Source organism: Meriones unguiculatus, chromosome 7 (assembly GCF_030254825.1).
Source record: "Meriones unguiculatus strain TT.TT164.6M chromosome 7, Bangor_MerUng_6.1, whole genome shotgun sequence".
NCBI lineage: Eukaryota > Metazoa > Chordata > Mammalia > Rodentia > Muridae > Meriones > Meriones unguiculatus.
Window position 1 is genome coordinate 39,922,532 of NC_083355.1, and position 23,066 is coordinate 39,945,597.

Genomic DNA, 23,066 nt, shown 5'->3' on the forward strand with positions numbered 1-23,066 from the left:
GGAGGAGACAAAGAGACATCAAGGCAGGGTCCTGGGCAGGGGCTGGGAAGAGACCCGGCATGCCCACCACCCAATCATCCATTAACTCAGTCACCATCATGAGGCCAAATGCAATCAGCAGGGAGATAAAACTATCCCAAGAGCCTATGGGGCTTGGCGATAAATCAACAATCAATTATATTCACAAGGCAATTTCATTAAGATACAGACACGAGGCAAAAAAAGACAACAGAAAATCCATGTTGGGCACAAGGCAGGGCATCCGTTGGGGAGTAAGACAGGGCCTCTCAAGAGGAGGTGTTTGAACTGTCATCTGAATGTCGAGAGGGGCTCTGCTAGAAGACCCCAAGAAAGGCACAGCTCTGTCCAAAGGCCCTGGCACCTCTGTGGCCACGCTCCATCCCGGGCGCATTTCTTCATCTGTCCACTGGCATAAAGACTGGGCAGCAGTGTGCCTGGCTACACAAGGAGAACATGGCCAACCACTGCGTGCTCTGAACGCTGCCCTCTGGAGAGCATTTCCATGTGTTACTCAGAGGCCCCCCAACCCCTGAGAGCCAGTGCCTTTGTGCTCAGGAGAAAGAGATGGAGAGGAAATGAGAGTAAAGGAGGACTTACACAGCCTGAGCCCCACTTTCACTATGGTCCAACCCTTCCCTTGATGAACTTTCCAAGTCAGCCAATCAAATAGGGATATTGTCTACTTGAAAGGAAAAAGGCTAGGACATACAGCCATCCCATATCCTAACACCCAAGGCACAGTAAAAGGACTTCCTTCCTTTTCTCCTCCCACCCTTTTTTTCAACATGTGGCCTCACTGTGCAGTTCCGGATATCATGAAACTTAATGTAGACAAGGTTGTCCTTGAACTCACAGAGATCGGTCCCCTCGGGTGCTGGGATTAAAGGCATGCACCATAAAGCCTGCCTGAGAGTAGGTATTCTTTTAATTTTTCATCACAGGTGTGTGTGTGTGTGTGTAGTGTTGCTGAGGCCAGCAGAGTATATAGATCTCTCAGAGTTGGAGCTTGAGTTAGAGGTCACTGTGAGTTGCTCAGTGTGGGTTCTGGGAACTGAATTCGGGTGCTCTGGGAGAGCAGCGGGCACTCCTAACCACTGAGCCATCTCTGCAGTCTCTGAGAGCAGGTATCTGTAGCCTTATTTTACGGACCAGGAAAGCAAGGCAAATCTGGCAGATTATGAGATAGCCCTTTGAGGGGAATGTTAGGGCATTTATCTCCCCATCATTTGTCCCTGCAACCTTTCCTTTGGGGACTGACTGCTGGGTGTCTGCAGAGAGCCCTGCAATTCCAAGGACAGCCAGCAGAGGGTGGAAAAGGAGCATCGGGGCCGTGCTCAGCCATGCCAACCTGCTGGTACTTTCCTGCTGCTGCTTAGCAGGTCCTGGGGTGTAAAGGATGACGGTTCCCACCTCTCCATCGCTGTTTTAGCTCTTATCACACACACACACACACACACACACACACACACATTTACTTATGTATTTTATGTACATGGGTACTTTGTCTGCATGTACACTGGCACACCAGAAGATGGCATTGGACAGGTGTGAGCTGCCATGTCGCTGGAATTGAACTCAGGACCTTCAGAAGAGCAGTGAGTACTGCTAACCACCAAGCCATCTCTCCAGCTCCAGATTTATGATGCGTAAAGTAGTTTTTATGGGAGAGAAAAAACAAAACAAAACAAAACTAAACTAAACTAAACAAAAAAGACAAGACCTAGAATGCTCCTGTTTGGTTAGGGCAGACTTGACTTTCCAAAGGCCTAAATTAAGAAGTAGGGATTTTGGAAGTGAAACTGGGCTGGGTGATCTTGGAACTCTCTGAACCTCAAGTTTATACTTATGAATTAAACCTAATTAAATGCTCTCCATACATGTTTTGGAAACTAAAGGAGAATATGTTCTCTCCTTTCTCTTACTACCTCCATGCTTCCTTTTAGATTCACCTCTTTACATTTCAGGATGAGCCCCCAGGCTTTGAGTCTCATTCCTTTTTCACAAGTGCTCATGCAATATACACATATTCTAAAAGGTCAAGTTCACAACCCAGGAAGGTCATTCAGCTATTTTTCTTGACCTTGCTAGTCCCCGGGTACTTTTCCATTTGCATACTTTATGCCTATAAAAAGTTTAAAAAGTGGGGCTGTGAGAGATGGCTCAGTGGTTGAGAGGCCTTGCTGCTTTTGTAGAGGACCCAGGTTCAATTCCCAGCACCCACATGGTGGCTCATAACTATCTATAACTGGAGTTCTAGTGGATCTGATACCCTCTTCCGACCTCCTTAGGCACCAGATATGTATAAGGGGCACAGACACACATGCAGAAAAAAAGACGAATACCTTTTTAAGGTTTAAGAGGGGTCTGGGTGATATGGTTCAGTTGGTAGAGTGCCTGCCCAGCATGCACAAATCCCAGCTCCACATAAAAACCAGTGGTGACACAAACCTTAATCCCAGCACTTGAGAAGTGAGGAAAAAAGAATCAAAAGTTCAAGGGCACCCTTGGCTATTTAGTGAGTTCAAGGCCAACACGGACTACATAAGACCCTGTCTCAAAAAACAAAACAACAAAAGATCAAGAAGAATCAACAAGTGTAAAGAGAAATGTTTTCTCAGAATACCTCTGCCTCAGACACATTACTGATAGGCCACACTTTTTCTTTTTACCACAGGCTTTAAGAAAAGGGCAAGGACAGTGCCTGCACCCCACTCCCCAGCACCCCTCCCTGAAGGCCCAGTAGTACTCACTACAGATCAGGGCCACAGCCATCCGCAGCAGCTTGAACTGGCACTTCATGCCTGACCAGTTCTAGAGGAAAGGGAGAGAGTTGTGTCAGTTTGGGGTCACGCCCCTCCTCTTTAGGTACGCTAGCCCCTTTGGAGCCCTGACATTTAAAGTAGCCACTCCATGAGGTGCTGCATGAGGGCCGGGGCTTAGGAGTAGAACATTCCAGCATGGCTTTGAGATTTCGGACAATGGTGAGTTTATCCCTAACAAAAAAGCTTGAGTGGTACAGATCCAGTGAGTGCACGGATCCAGTGAGACGACAGTCTCGGTCTCCTGCCTCAGACACTGAACTCCTCAAGAGCTGGATTCTTTGCAGTGTCCCACAGATGACAAGAGCTGAGGGACAGGTCACCTAGCAAAGTCAAAGTGGACCATCAGGGTGAGAAATCCTGCCTGTGAAGAATGACTAAGGAAGACAGGCTCCTGCAATCCTCACACTCAGGGTCGACTTTACTGTGGTTGAGTATCAAGCTGAGCTCACACCAGCACGCAATCACTGTTACCGTCCAAGACCAGTTTCCATCCCTAACAGGCACAAAACGCTGTGTGTATCATGACGTTCCCGTTACTGAGGTAGCGAACGGGGCTTCAGCACCCGCTCTGTGAACAGTGGGAGGGGGGTGGGCCCGATGGCCTTCAAGCAAGGCCCCCTCCCTCCCAGAAGCTCAGGAAATCCTGAGCCCCCAGGGCAGACAAACAGAACACAATTATTCATCTTACAAAAAGATTTTTCATTTTACAAAAGACTCCTCCGCAGGGTTCCTTTGAGGGGCACCCCTGCAGGGCATTCAATGCACAATGCCACTTACACAGATGTATGCACGCGCACAGAAGTGAGTCTGGGCTCTTCCTGGAGCACACTGGCCCGGGCTAAAAAGGCAACTGGGCACAGCCAGGGACTTCTGTTCCCTCCCATCCAAGGCTGCCCCAGGCCCTGCTCCAGGCCATGTCTCATGCTCCTTTGAGGTTGTGGCAGCAAGACTTCAGATGGGCACTCGGGAGGCAGAGGCAGGCCTCTGTGAGTTCAAGGCCGAGGCCCAGGCAGGCCTCTGTGAGTTCAAGGCCAGCCTGGTCTACAAAGGGAGTCCAGGACAGCCAAAGCTACACAGAGAAACCCTGTCTCGAAAAAACAACAACAACAAAAAGTTAAGCTTCACAGAGGGAGACAGGACTTGGAGAAGCTGCAGAGAAAACATCTTTCTTTTTTTTTTTTCCTTAAACAAAGAGGATTTGCTTGAAGTGTTCTAATGTTTTAACATTGTAAACAAGCTTTAGCTTCTAGGGGTTTCATTTTCTTAAGCGTAAAAAAAAGGGGGGCTCCTAACCAATGAGAAGAAGAAAAAGAAGAAGGAAGGAAGGAAGGAAAGCAGGGGTTTATGGTACACACCTTTAATCCCAGCACTCAGGAGGCAGAGGCAGGTGGATCTCACTACTGAGGCCAGCTTCATCGGCTTTGTTTCCTTTTTTAACACAGGGTCCAGGTTCTATCCCAGGCTGGCCTCAAACTCACTCTGTAGCCACAAGATACCTTCAACTATAGATCTTCCTGAGATTGCTTCCTCCTGGTCCACAGCTCTGTCAACCACCCTCTATGAGACTGTGAACATCTTGTCTGCCTTTCTTGACTACCCAGCTGCCTGGGAAGCTGAGGGAATCTCAGCAGTGAAGGGGTTAAACTAGAAAGTTTCCCCTGCCCATCAGCTGCTTATTTTCATGACCCATTATTCCCTCCAATAAAATGAGTGCAATGAGACACCAGGAGAGGAAAGGAGTCTCACACAGCAGGCGCTGCTGCTGCTGAGGATGTGGAAGAGCCCCAGCCACTGGGGAGCCAGGCCTTTTGAAGGCCCTTTAATTTCATTCTCTCCCACAGCCTCACAGGGTGGGCCAGTGACGAAGCCACCGAGAACGAGTAGGTAAACCAGTCACCTTGATATCACGTTCACCCAACCAATTAAAAGAATTTCCTAGCATGTGTGAGGCCCTGGTTTCAATGCTCAGGATAACACACATGCGCACACACACACACACACACACACACACACACACACACAGAAAGCATGGCATATAAAATATAAATCAGGCATGATTTAGCTTTCCCACAAGAGGCTATTCCTTTAATTACATAACCCTTATGGCAGAGGTTTTTCTTTGTTTTTTAGCAGCTATCTTTCTTGAGCTTTGACCATGAAATTCAATTTGCAAAGATTCGGCTCTCAAATGTTTTGGGAAAACGTCTAACACACGGCACAGTGTAAGTACATATCTTGCATATTTAAAAATGGAACTCTGGCGTGTGGGCCCCAGCAGGAGGCAATTAATAAATTATTCAATCAGGTGGATCTTTCTATTTCCAGTGTTTAAGAAGTCTTGATTGAAAGCACTTTTGCGAGCCACATCTTTGCTTGAAATGTTTTCTGATTTTCAATATGTATTATTATAAATTATATATCATTTCATCTATGTATGAAAGACATACTTCCAGGGTTTATTAAATCTGTGTGTGTATGACATATGTATGTATCTATGTATGTGTATCTGCATATCTGCATGTGAGTGAAGGCACATATGTGCTTTTGTGCCAAGGTCAAGGACAACCTCTTGCTCCCTTGTTTAGACAGTCTCTTACTGTTTGCTTTTCCAGGATAGCTGGCCCGTGAGCTCCTGGGGATTCTCCTGTCTCACCTCCCATCTCTCCAGAGGAAGAGTGGAATCACAGACATGTTACTACCACACCCAGCAATGCTTGGCTCTGGGGTTTTGAACTCAGGTCCTTATGCTTTTGCAGCCAACCCTTTACCTACCAGGCTGCCATCTTCCCCGCTCCTTGTTTTGCTTTTGAGACATGGACTTACTATGTAGCCCAGGCTGGCCTTGACCTCTTGATTCTCCTGCCTCAGGCTCCCAAATGCTAGGATTGCACGCATATACCACTACAACCACAAGATTTACTTCCATGTAGGGGAAAATATCTTCTTTAACAGCTTCAAAACAAAACAAAAGTGAACAAAAGTGCTACACGTTTTTCTGGGATATAGCAGAAGGTTTAAGAACACATTTTCTGACTTCTTTTTCTTGTTTGTGTTTTCTGAGACAGGGTTTCTCTGTGTAGCCTTGGCTATCCTGGACTCGATTTGTAGACCAGACTGGCCTCGAACTCACAGTGATCCTCCTGCCTCTGCCTCCCAGAGTGCTGGGATCACAGGTGTGCGCCACCACACCTGGCTTACATTTTCTGATTTCTCTCTGTAGATACAAAATCTATACACATAGGGCTGGAGCAATGGCTCAGTGGTTCAGAACACTGGCTGGTGTTCCAATTCAATCCCCAGCATCCACATGGCAGTTCGCAACTGTCTGTAACTTCAGTTCCAGGGGATCTGACGCCCTCACACCAATGCCCATGAAATAAAATTAAATAATTTTCTTTTTTTAAATCCCATATAAAGCCGGCAAGATGGCTCACAGAAAAAGGCATTTGCTACAGAAGCTTGAGTTCAATCCCAGGGACCACAAGGTGGAAGGACCTGAGTCTCAAGGAAGTCACACAGGAAGGGCCTGTGTGACGGTGTCACACAGAATAAAGGCATACATGTAACAAGCTACACACATAAACATGCGTGCACACGTGTACACAGGTTCGTGATCCTGAGTGGCCGTTTGCTGTGTGCAGAGTATATTCTAGTTGGTTTGTTCACATCTTCCCAACGACCACCTCATGAGAGCAATGGGAGCCCAGAGGTCCACAGTGAAGACCCCGCCAGCAAATGGCTCTCAAATCCAGATTTCCTGACTGTCAAATCCATAGTTTTTCTGCCCCGTGCTCGGATGAGATATTCTCGAATGAATAAACATTCCTCCCTAATTTTGGAAGTAAATCAATAGTATATCTATTAGGTTCAAGTATATGAAATTGTTAATATTTAAACAATCTTCAGTCTCAGCAATGGTCATTTTTTTTTTTCTTTGAACAGGGTCTGGCTGTCCTGTAATTCAGTATGTAGACCAGGTTGGCCTCAAACTCACAGAGATCCACCTGCATCTGCCTCCAGAATGCTGGTATTAAAGGCATGTGCCATTTCGCAGCACTGAGCTAATTTGGGCAAAGGCAGCCCCTTGATTGTGGGTGGGGAGGCGGGGGTACAGACAGAACTGACCTTTCTCATGAGAATGAGCCTTCTTTAGCATCGACAAGCACATACAACTCTCTAGAGTGGCCTATTCCATGAAGCTCCGAGGACTGTCAGCTCCCAGGTCAGGGAGCCGCTTTCCTCTGGGAAGGCAGGGTCTCAGGTGGGCCTGCTTGTCTCCAGACAGAAGTGTAAACCGATCAGAATTGTTTCACAGGTCCCTGGGTTGCCTGTGGCCTATCCTTTAGTGCTGAGTGGACTATCTTCCCCACCAGAACTTCTGGGGTCCCGCAGCTGCTTCCCATGAGGCGGGGGTGAGCAGATCTTCACAAACTCCTGCCTCGTTCTTCTTTTCCCTGTTCTCATTCCATTCTGCCTGCTTATCCGTCACCCCCTCCCCCCATCCCTGTCCCCATCCCTATCTTGCAGAAATGGGAGGGAGGTCAGTACTTCCTTCTCTAACTGAGAGGAACTGGGGCAGGGGGGGGGGAGGAGGCAGATTTCAGAGGAATAGCTGTGTCTGAGGAAAGACAGTATTGATAGAGGGTGACCCATTTAGGAGGGCCATGTGAGGCATCACCGTGGGCTCTAGCCCTTGGCAGACTGAGCTGGGCGAGTAAACAGGAACACGCCCTGAGCCTCACTGAGGCAGCTCTCCCACACACTCCTGCAGTCTCTCTACTAGCACACACTGGAGGTTGCCAGAATCGAGCCCAGGAGCAAGCATGCTCACTCACGCAGCAGCTCGCTCTCCCTGCCTCTCTCTCTTCTTGCTCTCCTTCTCAACTCACAAAGGGGGCAGAGGCTCAGAGAAGAGGAGAGTGTTCAGTGTGAGGTATCCAGAATGGTACCGATCTAGAAAGCAGGGGTTCCAGTCACATGTGCTGGGCTGCCAACAGGCTGAAGCAGGAGGATCGCCACAAGTTTGAGGTCAGCCCTGACTACCCAGTGAGTTCCAGGTCAGGTTGGGATAGCCCTATCCTCAGCCAAAGAAAAAAGAGAACAAGGGAGGGATGGAGGGAGGGAGGAGGAGAGGGAGGGAGGGAGAGAGGGGAGGAAGAGAGGAAGGAAGGAAGGAAGGAAGGAAGGAAGGAAGGAAGGAAGGAAGGAAGGAAGGAAGAGAAAGAGGACGGAAGAGAAGTAGGACTCCAAACTTGGAAGGCTGAAGTAAGACTGTGAGTTCCAAGACATGCTAGGCTGTGTGGTAATAATGGCCTGCTCAACCGAAAAACAAAACCCAGACGAAACCATGGGAGAATGTAGAGACTCCAAAACTGTGACACCAAAGCATCACAAGCACCTTCTGGGAGTGAAAACGTGACAAGCCAATAGGGTGGTAGCAGGAAGGGTTCACGGGGAAGCTGTAACCTTCCTGGACTCTCCTACTCCAGATTTTGTAGGTGGCATGAGTATGTCAGGAACAGGGGAATAGGCGTGTGACACAGAGAGGTTCCTAGGCTGACAGGGGGCATGAGGCAGGGCAGCTGAGTCCCATTAGAGAGCTCTTCAGCTCGAAACTAGACAGGGGCTTCAGCATGCCAATTTGAAGGCCTTGACCCCATGCTCATACCCCTAAACTTGCATTGCAAAGAGGATGGAGGGAAAGAGAACGAGACCCTGACAGTGTGAGGGGTTCCACAGAGGACAACACCCAGAACGTCATCAGGAGGTGTAGCGTGGGGTCTTGGCCTTACTCTCACAAGGTCTCTTCAGAAGTCTGATGACATAGTCAGTAAGGCTCTCTTATTTATGTGTGCGTGTGAATTTATTTCTGGGGGTGGGAACACATGTGGAGGCCAGAGCTCCCTGATGTGGCTGGGATGGCTCCCAATGGCAAGCTCTAGGCCTCTGCTCCTCTGCCTCCTGGTGCTGGGATTACCGGTACACACCTCCACACCCACCTTTTTACCTGAGTGCTAGGGATCCAAACTAGGTCCTCACACACTGTAAAGTGTCACAAGCACTTTACAGACTGGCTCAGCTCCTGCCCCAAAGTCTTCTTACTTTGCACAGTCTATGACAAGGAATTCTAATGACCACACATACTAGTTGTGCTGGATAATTTTACGTCAACTTGACACAAGTTAAGGTCACCTGAGAGAAGGGAGACTCAATTAAAAAAAATGCCTGCATAAGACTAGGTGCAGGTGAGCCTGTGGGGCATTTCATAACTAGTGATTGATGGGGAGGGCCCAGCCCGTAGTGGGTGGCACCATCCCTGGGCTGGTGGTCCTGGGTTCTATAAGAAAGCAGGCTGAGCAAGCCATGATGAGCAGGCCAGTAAGCAGCCCTCCTCCTCCATGGCCTCTGCATCAGCTCCTGCCTCTAGGTTCCTGCTCTGCTTGAGTTCCTGTCCTGACTCCCTTCAATAATGAAGAGTGCTGTGGAAGTGTAAACTAAATTAACCCTTTCCTCCCTAAGTTGCTTTGGTCATGGTGTTTCATCACAGCAACTAAGACCCTAGTAGCCGGATTTTAACAATTTTTTTTTTCGAGGGAACAGGTGGAAGAGGGAGACAGGCACACCTGCAGGCCAAGCACAGCTGGAGAAAATACAAACTCATCTGGGGAGGACCCAGCTGAAATGGGTATGAATGGAGCCACCTCCAGGCCGGCCCCGCACTGGGCTGAGAGAGCTGCGGGGGATTCATGTAGCCCAGTGATGACAGAGGAGACACAGGGAAGATGCACGTGGGAACGGGGGCTGCTCACCATGACAATGTTGGCTAGGTGGGCGGAGACGAGCGCATACACCCCTCCGGAAGAGCCCACAACAGGTGCGGTCATGTCAGCCACAGACACAGCCAAGGAGCCTGGCACAGAGAGAGTGAAAACCATCAAGGATGCTGGACCCACTGTGCAGCCCAGCCCTGGCCCTGGCATTCTGCCACCAGAGCAGAACAACTCTACAAGAGGCTCCATCTCCTCCCATTTTGATGCCACGCTGCCTTGCAGCCTCCTCTGAACCGCCCAGGAGATATTTGTGTGTGGAACAAACCCCTTGGTTCAGCTTTCTCGTTTTACTGACGGGAAACCAAGATTCAAAGGAAAGGTCTGACTGGAGGCAGGGGGGACTGATTCCAGACCAGGTCACCTGCTTCAGCGGCATCTGCTGGTGACAGAAAGCTGCCACAGGGAACAGAAGGCGTTCCACACAGGGTAGGCAGGGTACATACCATTCCTCCCTCCCACCCTCAAGGCTCACTTCTACCCTGAAAGCTGTTGAGGCAGGTGCTAATAACATCCTCATGTAGACAGACATAAGCGAAGACTCTCATCCCAGTTTTCTGGTGGGAAGCGCTGGAACCAGGATTTGAATCCTGTTCTGCCTGACACAGCAACCCTTCTCCTTCCCCTGCAAGGTCAGGAATTGAACCTAGGGCCTTACGTAAGCTGTGCAAGTGCTCTGTCACAGAGCAATTGATTCCCCAGCCTGAAAGCCGTGCTGATCAAAGCCTGCGCTCCTGGCCACAGTGGCAACCACTTCCCACATTAGTTCCGAGATGGCCTGGGCCTCCTTCCACTTGTCTCTTTGCTCAGCTGAATCTAGAGGCGCGCTTAACATCACCTCCCAGCCCAGCCAAAGCACGAAAGGCCTGCAGGGTCTCCCAAGTGGGCTTCTCTGGAGGGAGAATGTCCTTGAAAGTGTGATGACATCACACTCAGGGCAGTTCTGTGGCTGTTGGTGTGTGGGATGACAAAGTTTGCTCCTAGGAGGGAAGCTGGGCAGAGAGGAGATGGGAAATTTATTGTTCTGGTCGCATTTAAGTGTGATCAATGCTTTGGCTTCCAGGGAAGGACACGGGAGACTAAAAATAACTAGGAGGTAGAGCCCAGGGCACAGAGGGTGAGCTGCGGCTAGCCTGGGTGAGCAAGCAGAAACCACGGTTGGAAAATGCCTGCAGGCTCAGGAGTCAATTAGCCGCTGGAGAGAAGGGGAACAGGCTGAGAGCCCAAATCTGCAAGTTCCACAAAGGTGGGAGTTCGTGAACCAGGACCCAAGACCATCTGGATGATCATGGAGAGAGCTCCCAATGAATGCACCACTGACCACCTGCCCCTTGGCACCCCTTTTCCAGGTCTCTATGACCAATTCTTGCTAACCAGGGAGGTGCGATTTCTCGGGAAAAATTAAACAGACAAACCCCAAGCTATCGTGGCCCCAGGACTCTCAAGTTCTTCTCCCAGCCCAGGGCAACTGGAGAGCTTCCTTTACCTCTATCATGTCTGTCTTTGGGCCTTGCTTTGGTATTTAACTGCTGCCAGATAACTTTCTTCTTTTACTGGCCTACCCACAGGGTTCAGCCATAAATATCCCAAAGCAAGAGGGCTAGAGGGGGGGAATCCCAGGTAGCAAACAGGCAGCGGGATCTGCACCACAAAGGATCCCCACGATTTCCTGGCCACTGTGTGAGGGCTGCATTGCAGGACCACGCAGGGCCAGCTGCCCAAGCCAGCTCCTCATTAATTACTGTGTGCAGAGAGCAGGCCCCAGCTTCACCCAGCTGGTCTCTTTCCTCTCTCTGACAGACCCATGCAATTCAGCTCCTTCCCTGGGCCCCCAGAGCAGTCCACTAGGACCAGAGATGCATCAGGGCAGCCTCCAGGGACAGAAGGGCCCTCCCTACCAGGGTCAAGCCTACATAGCACTGACCTTTCCCTCACCCTCCCTATGTTTAGATCTTGACCCTAGGGGCAGGGACCAGCTAGCAATCCTGGCAGGAGTGTGGAATTCGGGAACGTGCCTGACCAGTTGTGTGACCTCAGGCATTGCTCCTAAATTCTTTGGGCTTCAGTATTGACATGTATGAGATGAGGAGCTCTAAAATTCTCTACATTCTGAGCAGTGAAACTCCATTTTCAAAGGAAACCTTTCTTGGGCTCCCTAATCCACTGAGCAGAGCAGGAAGCCCTGTCCCCACAAGGGGGCTCCACAGTTCTTCCCAGATTCAGTGACCCTGAAGACCCAGTTGATTTTTGGATTGAGATATATGTCTCTCTCTCTCTCTGATTTATTTTTGTTTGTTGGTTAGTTGGTTTGGCTTTTTGAGACAGGGTTTCTCTGTGTAGGCTTGGCTGTCCTGGACTCGCCTTTGTAGATCAGGCTGGTCTCAAACTCACAGAGATCTGCCTGCCTCTGCCTCCCTGAGTGCTGAGATTACAGGCATGCGCTATCAGGCCTAGCTGGAGATATATGTTGTTGTTTTTTATTATTATTTATTTATTTATTGTGTATACAGTGTTCTGCCTGCACATACACCTGCTTGCCAGAAGAAAAGAGGACCAGACCTCATTATAGATGGTTGTGAGCCACCATGTGGTTGCTGGAAATTGAACTCAGGACCTCTGGAAGAGCAGCCAGTGCTCTTAACCTCTGAGCCATCTCTCCAGCCTCAGATATATGTATTTTTAAAAGATATATTTAAAGGTCTTATGTGGACCATGCTGGCCTCGAATTCGCTGAGACCCTCCAGCTTTGCCTCCTGAGTGTTGGATAACAAACTGGCACCACTGTCTCGTTTTATAATCTTATTACCTTCCCAAGACATTCCTAAGGTCTCTGCGTTAGCTGGGACCTGGAGGGACCTGTCAGAATCAAACAATACAAGATCTTTGTGTACATAGTAGTAAAAGACATCAAGGGAGATTGTGAACCATAACTGAAAATCTTGGCTGACAGGTCCTTAAGAGCAGGACAAATCCCAGAGAGTTGATAGGGACAGAAGCCAGAAAGACTTCTGGAGGGTCACACCTCACCAGACCACGGGGCTGGTTTCCAAAACATATTCTGGGTCCACGTCACCATGCAGGTAAATTGGTGACGTGGCCACGAAGGCACAGCTGTGGTGGTTTTAGCCTGAAAAGGTGGAAGGCAGGTGTTCTCCAACATCTCCCTCGGCCATTAGAAAAAACTCAAATTAACGCTGCCAGAACATTTGCCTCTAAGCAATGTTACTTTATTTATTCATGTATTCCTTCATCTACTCTACAAATATTTATTACCTAACAGGTGCTGAGCTCTAGGGATGCATACTGGCTTCTACAGACTCTGAAATAAAATGTTGCTGATGCAGTTGGGTGCTGTGTTTGTTTGTTTGTTTGTTTGTTTGTTTGTATTGGAAACAGTATCTCCCATAACTCAAGCTGGTCTCAAAGTCGCTACATAGCCAAGGATGACCTTGAACTTCTGGTCCCCCTTCGTCCACCTCCCAAGTGTTGGTACTGCAGGTGTATGACCACATGCCCTGCTGAGACACTGGCTTTGAAGGATTGTCAGTGATGTCACTGTTCATCCTTAGTGTTTGTTACAGGATCTGGTGCAGTACACAGGTCTCTGCCCTAACTTAATTAGAAAAGTTTATCTCACCTTTCTGAATAGGCTGCACAACGGGAGAGATGCTGAACACCTTATGGACCTTACAACGCTGTGCTGTATATTGATGATGACGCACAAGACCCAGACCACAAGCCTGAGCCCTATAGATGCAGTGTGGTAGGCACCATCCCTTGATAAGATAGGATGGCCTTAGAGTTGGAATCGCTTCACTGGGCAGGGATTAAAGCAAGGTCAGATACTGATCAAGGCCTCCCTTGGTTCCTGACCGATTATCTGCACGGCAGCAAAGGCCTGCCTTTTGGTTCTCACACTGCGGTTGTCTTTACGGATCAACTCTGGGGTCACAGAGTCTGTGTGGGAGGCCAGTTCTACCATTCACATAGAAGCTCTGTCTTCTTGGGCAAGTCACTTGCTCCTCTAAACCCTGGCTTCTCTTTTTGTCTTGTTGCTCTCTCACTATATAGACTAAACTGGCCTTTAACTTCTGATCCTCTTGGCTTAGTCTTGGAAGCATTGGCATTCCAGGAATGTGCCACACCTCAGCCTTGGGCTCTGTATCCACAGCAGGTAGAGAAGATTAGCTACTAACCACAAGCATTGGTGGTGAGGACTCCAGCACATGGATAAGAACTAACTCTCTAGTCAAGGTCTAATTGTCCCTAAGAGCTTCCCTCTAACAATGTAGGGACCAAGCAACCCCACCTTGGAGGTCAGAGTGATATGATCTGTAGTGACCAGAATGCCCTCTTGCCCGAACTGATGGCTCGGGCGGAGCGCTGTGTGCCCTTGGCTCCATGCTGCAGCCCCACAGCCTTGTATCCTGGTGATGTGTCTTGCTTCTGTCTGAGCCTTTCCACTCTGCGCTGACGTCACCGGGGAGGGATGCTTGTGCCGTCTCCCCACTGTGTCATCTGTTCTGGGTGAGGGCTGAGTCATTCCGAATCTCACTTCTGTCTTCCAAGTTATTGGCACCCCCAAAGTCTAATTGACTACTAACTGCAAGTGTTACGGGTGCGCCCCCGCCCCCACGCCGTTCCTTGCCATTTAACATCTGGGACTCCGAGAATCTAGGTAGGGAACACACAGCTATAAATCCCCAGGTGGCATGGTATGTGGGTGGCTGAGACAGTCTGGGACCTGGAGGTGCTCACTAGACCTCTGTTAAGGACACACAGCAGCTGCTGGATTCAGGGAAAGAAAGGCTTTGAGGGCGCTGTCCAAGGTGCAAGGAGCTGGGCACAAACAAGCACTAGAGACAGTGCTGGGAGGGCGCCCAACCCCCATCCCAGACCCCTGACTCCTCCCCAGCACAGGGTCTACAAACCAGCAGGTTAGCCCCATTGGAAGTAGAGCAGGATGCTTCCTGCTCTGAAGTCACTTCCATCCTGTTGTTTACAGGGCCAAGGCTGCCCAGCTCTCTTGATGACAACTTTAATGCCACTCAGAAAGGATTAAGATCTTACACACACACACACACACACACATACACACACACACGCACACACGCAGAAAAGCTCCCTCCTTGGGCCCAGCTGTCAAGCTGATAGAGCTGAGCAGGCAAAGCTTTACCCAGCAGCAGTAAAGTTGGAGGCATCATTCGGGAGATCTGAAGGTACTGGAGAATTCACCCCACCCCCCACATCAGACATATAGACTTCTCTCAGCAGGGGTACCCACGCCTCCTAGGCCAGACAGTCCTGCCCTCAGAGGACCAACCAAGGAATCCATGGCTGCTCTGGGTAGAAGAAAAAGCTCTAATGGGTTTAGATACGCATTGACCCAAAAGCTACCTGCCTGGCTTCACATGAGGTGCAGGGACCCGGGGCATGGCTGTGTGGAAGAAGCTGCTCTTACAAGGGCAGCCTCCCAACAGCAGGGAGCTCTCAGCCCCGGCAACAAGCTTGATGGGACCAAAAGGGACCAAGGGATTTCCCCAGGCTTACACAGCTAGAACATGGCAGTTTGGTGATGAGAATTCTGTCAGTAGCTCTGCCCCTTTTCCGGAATACAACTCCCTGTCTGGGTAGCTGTGGGAAATTTGCCAGGAGGACAGTTCTGAGTCAGGAACACTGGAGATGAAGCTCTGTGTGTGTGCAGGAAGCCTGGGCTTGTACCACCCTCGGGATCTCCTCTGACCTTCCCCAACAAGGACCACCACAGGGCCTGCCTGCCTACCTGCCACAACGCCAGCCACGTAGACAAGCCCGATCCGGGTGGCTCCGTGCACCATCTCCAGGGGTACCCCGACCAGCAGCTGCAGCGCCACATTGAGTCCCAGCTGCTCTACCCTGTGGTGGACCACATTCATTAATTCACCTGACAAAGGCTCTGTGCTGAAGTGCCAGGAGCCACGAGGCTGGTACAAGGCCTTGTTCTTTGCCTCCGAGCAGCTTATGGGCTGGGGAGAGGGGCTTGACTGTCCTAGAAAAAAGCTCCGACCAGCTAGGACAGAATATACATAAGGGACCTGGTGGTGACAGACAGGTACAGACTAGAGCTGTGACTACTTGTGCCCAGGACCTAGCAGCTGAGGGGGTTGACATGCAAGAAGCCAAAGCTCAGACAGTGAGCTGCTCAGTCCCAGACCAGGTATCTGATCGGCTTGACCCCAGCACTGGGCTCACTCACTTCTCACCATACCCACAAGCACTACTGAGCCTGAGGACAAAGACGGTCTCAAAACATCTCAGCGCACTGGAGACCTCTTGTAACTCGGCAATGCAACTCTCTCTCTTAAAGAGAGAGCAGGAGTTTCTCCTTCCCGGTATGAGGAGGGGCCTGCTCCATTCACACCAAACTTCTGGAGCAAGCAGTTCCAATGAGTTAGTCCTTCACTTTGCTCGTAATAACACACAGAGATTATGAACGACTCTGCTGGCTGGTCACCCTGCTCTCTCATTCCCCTCTTCCACACACACTTAATAACTGTCTGGTACTGGGGGCAGTTCTAAGACGCTATCTCAGATCTATATCAAGTCAATTAAAAATAGGCTGAAAACTTAATTGCAGAGTTTGGGGCTTAGCGATAAGGCACTTGTTGCATTCCAGAGATGTCCTAGGTCCAATCCTCAACACCGTAAAAAAAAAAAAAAAAAAAATTGTAATTTTAAAACATGCACAGGTAAATGTGCATGTAATATGTGTTGAGGTAGACGTCAGCCCAGGTAATCTGACCCACTCCCTCTGCTGCGGGGCCTGTGGAGAGACACTCACCCCGCATGCATGAAGATGTAGGTCAGGTAGCGCCACGCCTGCGCGCGGAGCTGAGGGTGGTAAACCAGCGAGTTCTTCAGGTACCGGGGATGCGTCACCTGCAGCACAAACTGATCCAGGAGGACCCCGTTGTACAGGAAGAGAGTCACCTGGATGGATCACAGAATGGAGGGGCTGGTTACTCGACACAAAACTGCCCAGGGTAGCCCGAGTACTGATGGACACTGGGGACATGACAGAGAGCTCCCCTCCCCCCCCCAGCCTCTGCCTCCAGAGTGCTGGGATTAAAGGTGTGCCACAACTGTCCAGCACAGGTTGATTTCCTAAAAACAAAACTAAACTAAAAATAATAATAATAATAATAATAATAAAACATTGTAGTAGAATAGACATAAAATTCAGCATCTTTAAGATTTATTTATTATTTATACAGTGTTCTGCCTGCACACCAGAAGAGGGCACCAGATCTCATTACAGATGGTTCTGAGCCACCATGTGGTTGCTGGGAATCGGACTCAGGACCTCTGGAAGAGCAGCCAGTGCTCTTAACCTCTGAGCCATCTCTCCAGCCCCTTTTCTTTTCTTTTTATGACAGAATCCTGCTAGGTAGCCCAGATTGGCTGCCTCAGCATCCCAAGGAAGGGCTGGAATCACAGGAATGCCTTGTCAGGCTGAGCAGAATGAGGCAGTTGCCTTAAAGGTCAAATAATATTCCCTTGCATGTGTCTGCCTCACTGTAATAACACATTCATCTGTCAGTAGGAAGTTGGATTCTGCCACCTTTCAGCTATTGTGAATGTCTCTATGAACTAGATGGACGAATAGCTCCTCTATTCACTGCTTTTTTTTTTAAACTAAATGTTTACTTTTTACATTAATTACATTTTATTCACATTCACTGCTTTTAACTCTAAAGTAGAATTGCTATAGTACATGGTAGTTTTTAAGTTCCATTTTTTAAAGTTATTATTATTTGAAGCCGGGTAAGGGTAGGCACACCTTTAGCTCTAGCACTCAGGAGGAAGAGGCAGCTGCCTCTGAGTGTGAGGCCAGCCTGGTCTACAGAGTGAGTTCCAGGACATCCAGGGCTACACAGAGAAACCCTATCCCCAAAACAAAACAAGCTATTCTTATTTCATGTGTATTGGTGTTTTGCCTGCATTCGTGTCCGTGCACCACACGTGTGCCTGGTGCCCACGGGGGCCCTCGAGGGTGCCAGATACTCTAGAACTGGAGTCACAGACGGTTGTGAGCCACCATGTAGTAGGTCTCGGGATCAAACCCACACTCCGGTGCTCTTCTTCAGCTGTCTCTCCAGCGCCATGTTTCATTTTCTGAGGTTCACCAGACAGTCTCCCCGGTGGCTGCACCGGTCTGTACCCGCACCAACAGCGCACCAAGGACATCTCTGGTCCTCACCTTCACCTCCACACCACGTATGCTGATTTTTTTTTGGATGATCAAGTACATCTGTTTAGGCCCCAGGAGGGTATTGTCTTTGGTGATTTCCCCAGAACGCACTGTAAAATGCTCTGCCGTGTCCCTGTGCTCATGATCAGGGTGTGCACAGAGCCATTTAAAGATGTTTGGGGTACCAAGCTGGGCTACCACAGTGCAGAAATCCGGGCAGGTAGGGGCTTTCCCTCCCAAAAACAATGACCCTGAATTTCCTTAAGACACAAGTCTACTTTAAATTGTTCTTTCCTCTCTCGCTGCCAGCCGTGGATTCTGTCCTGTTGCTGGCACTGGACTCGGTCGGCAGCTCTGTGTTCCTTCCTTTTCTCTCTGTTACGGAGTCAGAGACTCTAGTCACTAGAGCTCTGTGGGAAGCAGAAGCCTTGGGCTCCGAGAGTTAAATCAGCTGCGTGACTATCTTGCCTTTTTTTCTATATTGATGATTCAAATCCATACAGCCGAAGAGCTTTAAAATCTGAACCAATCTGGACACAAACACTGGCTCCCCTGGACAAATTTAGCCAAAGTACTTGAATTATTTGGTCCTCAGTTTCCATATCTGAAGATGGGTATCAATAATTAGACCGCCCTCCCAGATGGTCACCAGTTTAATAGTGATACGGCAGCTGAGAGAGTGGTGGCATTCAGCTACAATCCCAGCCCTCCAGAGACAGAGACAGGAGGATTGTAAGTCTGAGGGCAGCTGGATAAAGAGTGAGACCCTTTCTTTTCTTGTTCTGTCTTAGTTTTTTGAGACGGGGTTTCTTTGTCGAGTGGGTAAAGGTACTTGCTGCCAAAGCCTGACAGCCTAAGCTCAGACCTAGAATCCAGACGGTAAAAGGAGAAAACAGACGCCTGCCAGTTGTTCTCCCACCTACACGTGGGCCCCGTGCACGCACGCACGCTCCCCACACACAGAGCAAGTAAACCAACAAATAAATGTAATTTAAAATCTTAAATGGGCAAAATAACAACAATAGGAAACACAAAGTTTAACACAAAGAGGCAGCTCCAGGCCCAGCACACGCTTAGGGAGGGAAGCTATAATTAGGGACAGACAGCCCGGACATAGCTTAAACTACCAAGGCTATATGCCCTGTTCTTCAAGACGCGGCTCAGGCAGCTGGGAACTGAGGCCAGTGATAATGTACTTGTGCATGCAGGAAGCCTAGGTTTGATACACACATACACACACACACATACACACACAGGCACATGCACGAATGCACATACACAGCTGTTCGTTCCACCTAACACTATTCAGGCGTCCTGGCAACAAGCAGAGCTTGTTGGTATCTCATTATTGTTGGTCCTCAAATAGAAGTTAGTAAATAGCCCCACACAGTGAGCCCTGGAAAAACACACCTAAGAAAATCTCAGAACACCGCTGCAAGATGGGCTTGGAAGGAAGCATAACAGCAAATAGAAGAGTTCTACCTGCAGAACAGACAGAAGTAGGTTTTGTTGTTGTTGTGTAGAGGGTTTTTTTTTCCTTTCCTTTCCTTTTCTTTTTTTTTTTTTTTCAAGACAGGTTTTCTCTGTGTAACAGCTCTGGCTGTCGTAGATCTCACACCGTAGAGCAACCAGGCCGCAACCAGGCCGGCCTCGAGCTCACAGAGATCCACTTGCCTCCGCCTCCCAAGGACTGAGAGTAAACGTGTGTGCCACCACTGCCTGGAGCCTTAGGGTTTCTTAAAAATATTTTTCTTTATTATTTTATTTCTGTGGATATTTTGCCTGCATATTTATCTACGCACCAAGTGCATGCCTGGTGGCATCGGAGGCCTGAAGAGGGTGCTGGGTCCCTTGGAGCTGGAGTTACTGATGGTTGTGAGCTGCCACATGGCTGCTGGGAATCAAACTCAGGTCTCTGGAAGAGCAGCCAGTGCTCTTAACCACTGAGCCATCTCTCCATCCCATTCCTGTTTTTTGTTTTTTTTTTTTTTTTTTTGAGACAAGATCTCATTCTGTAGCCCAGCCCAGCCTTGAACTCATGGTGACCCTTCATGAGACTGCAAGTACGATTCTCCAAACCCAGCCAGACCAAATATTTCTGATTTAACAAAAAGAGATGCCATGAAACCAAGCAACCAGCTCGGTAGAGGAAGCAGGAGCATCATGGGACCTTGCGCAGAGGTGGTAATCAAGTACATGGCTTTGGAGGAGAAATGACCAGAGACTGAAAAATGCCAAAGGGAAGCCAGACACTCCTGCAAGGCCGGAGGTGGGCTGGGCTACAGGGGTTCCTGTGCTGAGCTGAGAACTGAGTTCCATCACAGAGGGGCAAGCCACAGATAGGAGGACCTGGGAGTCCCTCGGCTGTGCAGGGTTCATTTTTGCATGATAGTTAGTAAGGCTTGGGGGCTGCTCTTTCAGAGGACCCAGTTAAATATCCAGTATCCACATTAGAGGTTTAAAACTGCCTACACCTCCAGCTCTGCGGGATCTTTCCACTCACAAGCACATGGCGTGCCTATGTGCACACAGACAAATAATAAAACAAACAAAACAAAAAAGGAGAAATGGGTCTTGGTTGAAGTAATTAGTTTTTAAGAAGCACTCGCCTATGATTTTTAAACACAGTATGTGGCAGATTCCCTAGAGAGATGTTCTTTAAAAATCTTCATTTTCTTGCCCACAAACGCTCCCTCCCAGAGGTAAGTAGATGCCCCGAGTGCTCCTTCTGTGGTCCCGAGGCACCCGGCCATCCTCCCACTCTGTGGAGGTGTCCTTCCGAGGGCAGCATGGGAAAGCTCTGGTGACTCTAGCATTACAGTTTGGGAATGAAGTCCCAAGGAGCCAACGGCCGCTGTTCCAGTCCTCCCGGGGAGGTGTTACACAATTTGGCTTTATTGAATTTGTCTGTAAATTCCCACATCTGTGAGTTTGTCACACTGCTTTGCTGTTTTGAAGGGTGTAAGAATATGGGGACTTTGCTGCAGGGGGAAAATTTTTTTTTTTTTCAAAGCCTCAAATAATCTTTGCCAGGAGGGCTCACTGATAGCATTTAGGCTAGCCAACTGGCATAGCCCAACTTGAGAGCTGAAGGCCCAGGCTAGGAAATCCAGAGGCAGAGGCCAGCTTGGGATATAAGCGAGGCCCAGCCAGTCTGGGAATAGCGTGAAACCCTGTCTCAGAAAACAAAGCCAAGCAAGAGGCTGGAGAGTTAGCTCAGCAAGTTATAGGCACTTGCTGCTCTGCCAGAGAACAGGAGTTTAATTTCTCATCCAAGGGATCTGACGCTCTCTTCTGGCCTCCATGGGCTCCCCCACATGTACTTGTATATACACATACACCAACTAAAAAACAAACAACAACAAAACGGCAAAACAAACCCCAAAACTTAGCCTAGGGTTATAATAACCCCCGGGTTCCCTAGCAAGACCCCTGCTTGCAGCATAACAATTGCTACCTCATCTGCAGCCTCCCCCTCCCCTCAGAACCTCTGACAGCCTCTCCCCACACCCCGCCAGGTCTAGGAAGCCCCTGCCTTCACCCTGGTCCTTGCCTCCAGCAGCGTGACCGTGATCATGAACCAGGGCGGAGGGCAGCAGGTGTAGCTGTCATAGTACCACTTGCGGTCAATCTCCCTGGGAAGGGTCTCGTAGGCCACGTGCCGGATGAGCCGCTGCGAGAGGCTCAGCCCCTTCTCCTCCAGCAGGGCCTTGCTGCTCAGCCTGCGGTTGCCCTGAAGGATGGCCTGGCGGAAGCTGTTGGAACGCTTGTTGCTCATCTGGACAGGAAAGAGGATGGGGAGAGGGTCAGAGCCAGGGCCTCAGCCTGCAGACTCTGTAGAGCGAGCTTAACCCCTTCTCTCTAAGCAGCATCCCCTGGATAGCACTGCATTGACCTCTGTGGCTCACTGCTCATTTTCATTAGATAAGGACTCTGAATATCCCATCTGCCTGATAGGAAACTGAGGTGCAGAGAGTCCTAAGAAGACACAGGCTCAAACCCAGGACTGTACTTATATATTCCTCCTATCCACTCATTCTTCATCCTGCCATCCTAAATGTTAGGCTGTCACCAGACACAGGGGAGATGGTGGGTGCTCAGGATGGAGATGTAACCAGCAGCCACAGTTCAGAGCGATGGCTGCTTGAGAATGCACAGGATCCAGGCCGGTGTGTGCCAAAGTGGTCAGCAGGGGCTTTTCTGGAGGAGGTGATGGTCCAGTGAGGGCCAGAAGTAAGGAGGACTGAGCAGCTTTGGACACACCAGCTTGGGAAGGTGCAAGCCGGTCTCAGTCAGCCAGCTGTTAGAAGCTGCCAGAATCAGCTTCCAATGCCCTGCCATGGAAGCCATGACCCCTGAGTGTCCCCTAAAACATGTGATACAAGCAAGCTCAGAGTCTCCCCCAAGACCAGGTCAGGCCCTCAGCAGCCCTGGCCTGGCCCCCACAGGACTCTATGTGCTCCATCCAGCAGTTAACCTAACTTCCAGCTTCTAGAAGCCTGTGTTATCCCTGACCTCTCCAGGGTCATACTCTAAACTATTCTCAGGGGCATAACCGTAAAATGAACCACATCTTCTGGCCCAAGGGCCCAGATGCTTCATAGCTACTGGCATGTAGTTATTAATGTATTTCTGGGACCAGAGGCCCAGCAAGAGCTACTCCAGCCAGACCCAAAGGCAAGATCCAGGCAGCACTAGCATGGTGAATAGAGCCAGAGCAAGGCACAAGAGTCTGCAGCTCTTTCTGGAGGACACCTGGAAGGATCCAGGCTCAGACAGAGCCATGTCTAAGGACCTCCCTTCATCCCTGAGTCCTGTTTCTCACTGTTTCCTGTATTGCTTCACATCAGCTTCCTGTGGCCAACTGTCCTCAGTGAAGCCCGTCTGGCCACCCCCACCCCTCTGAATAAGGGTGATTTGTTCTGCCTGGGTTGGCCGCAGAAATCATGCAGGGACATTTCCAGGCAGAAGGACATTAAGAGACGATAGATATGTGGAAATTCAGTCTGTTATCATATTTGCTCTGTGTGAAACCCTGTGTGAATCATTGCGTTCATTCTACAAATGGGAAAAGGAAGGCATAGAGTGGGCAGCAAAGGCAGAGTGAGGGCCAAGGCTCCGCGCTGGCCCTCTTTACACAAATGCAGGCTGTGACTGGCTGCTCCA

General features: G+C 49.5%; 1 protein-coding gene across 6 annotated transcripts in view; it reads right to left on the bottom strand.

The window, feature by feature from the left end:
• Rhbdl3 (rhomboid like 3) overlaps positions 1-23,066 on the bottom strand; it is a 45,701-nt gene that overhangs the window by 2,573 nt on the left and 20,062 nt on the right. For 2 of the 6 annotated variants that reach the window (XM_060387169.1, XM_021630974.2), the window contains exons 4-8: positions 21,454-21,678; positions 16,491-16,639; positions 15,453-15,565; positions 9,653-9,753; positions 2,772-2,832 (exon numbers count right to left, since the gene is read on the bottom strand). In XM_060387169.1, the coding sequence (XP_060243152.1) occupies positions 2,772-2,832; positions 9,653-9,753; positions 15,453-15,565; positions 16,491-16,639; positions 21,454-21,678 (649 nt within the window). Of the gene's footprint in view, positions 1-13; positions 460-2,771; positions 2,833-9,652; positions 9,754-15,452; positions 15,566-16,490; positions 16,640-21,441; positions 21,679-23,066 lie in introns of those variants that run through there. The other 4 variants (XM_060387166.1, XM_060387168.1, XM_060387170.1 and 1 more) reach the window with 4 other exon arrangements.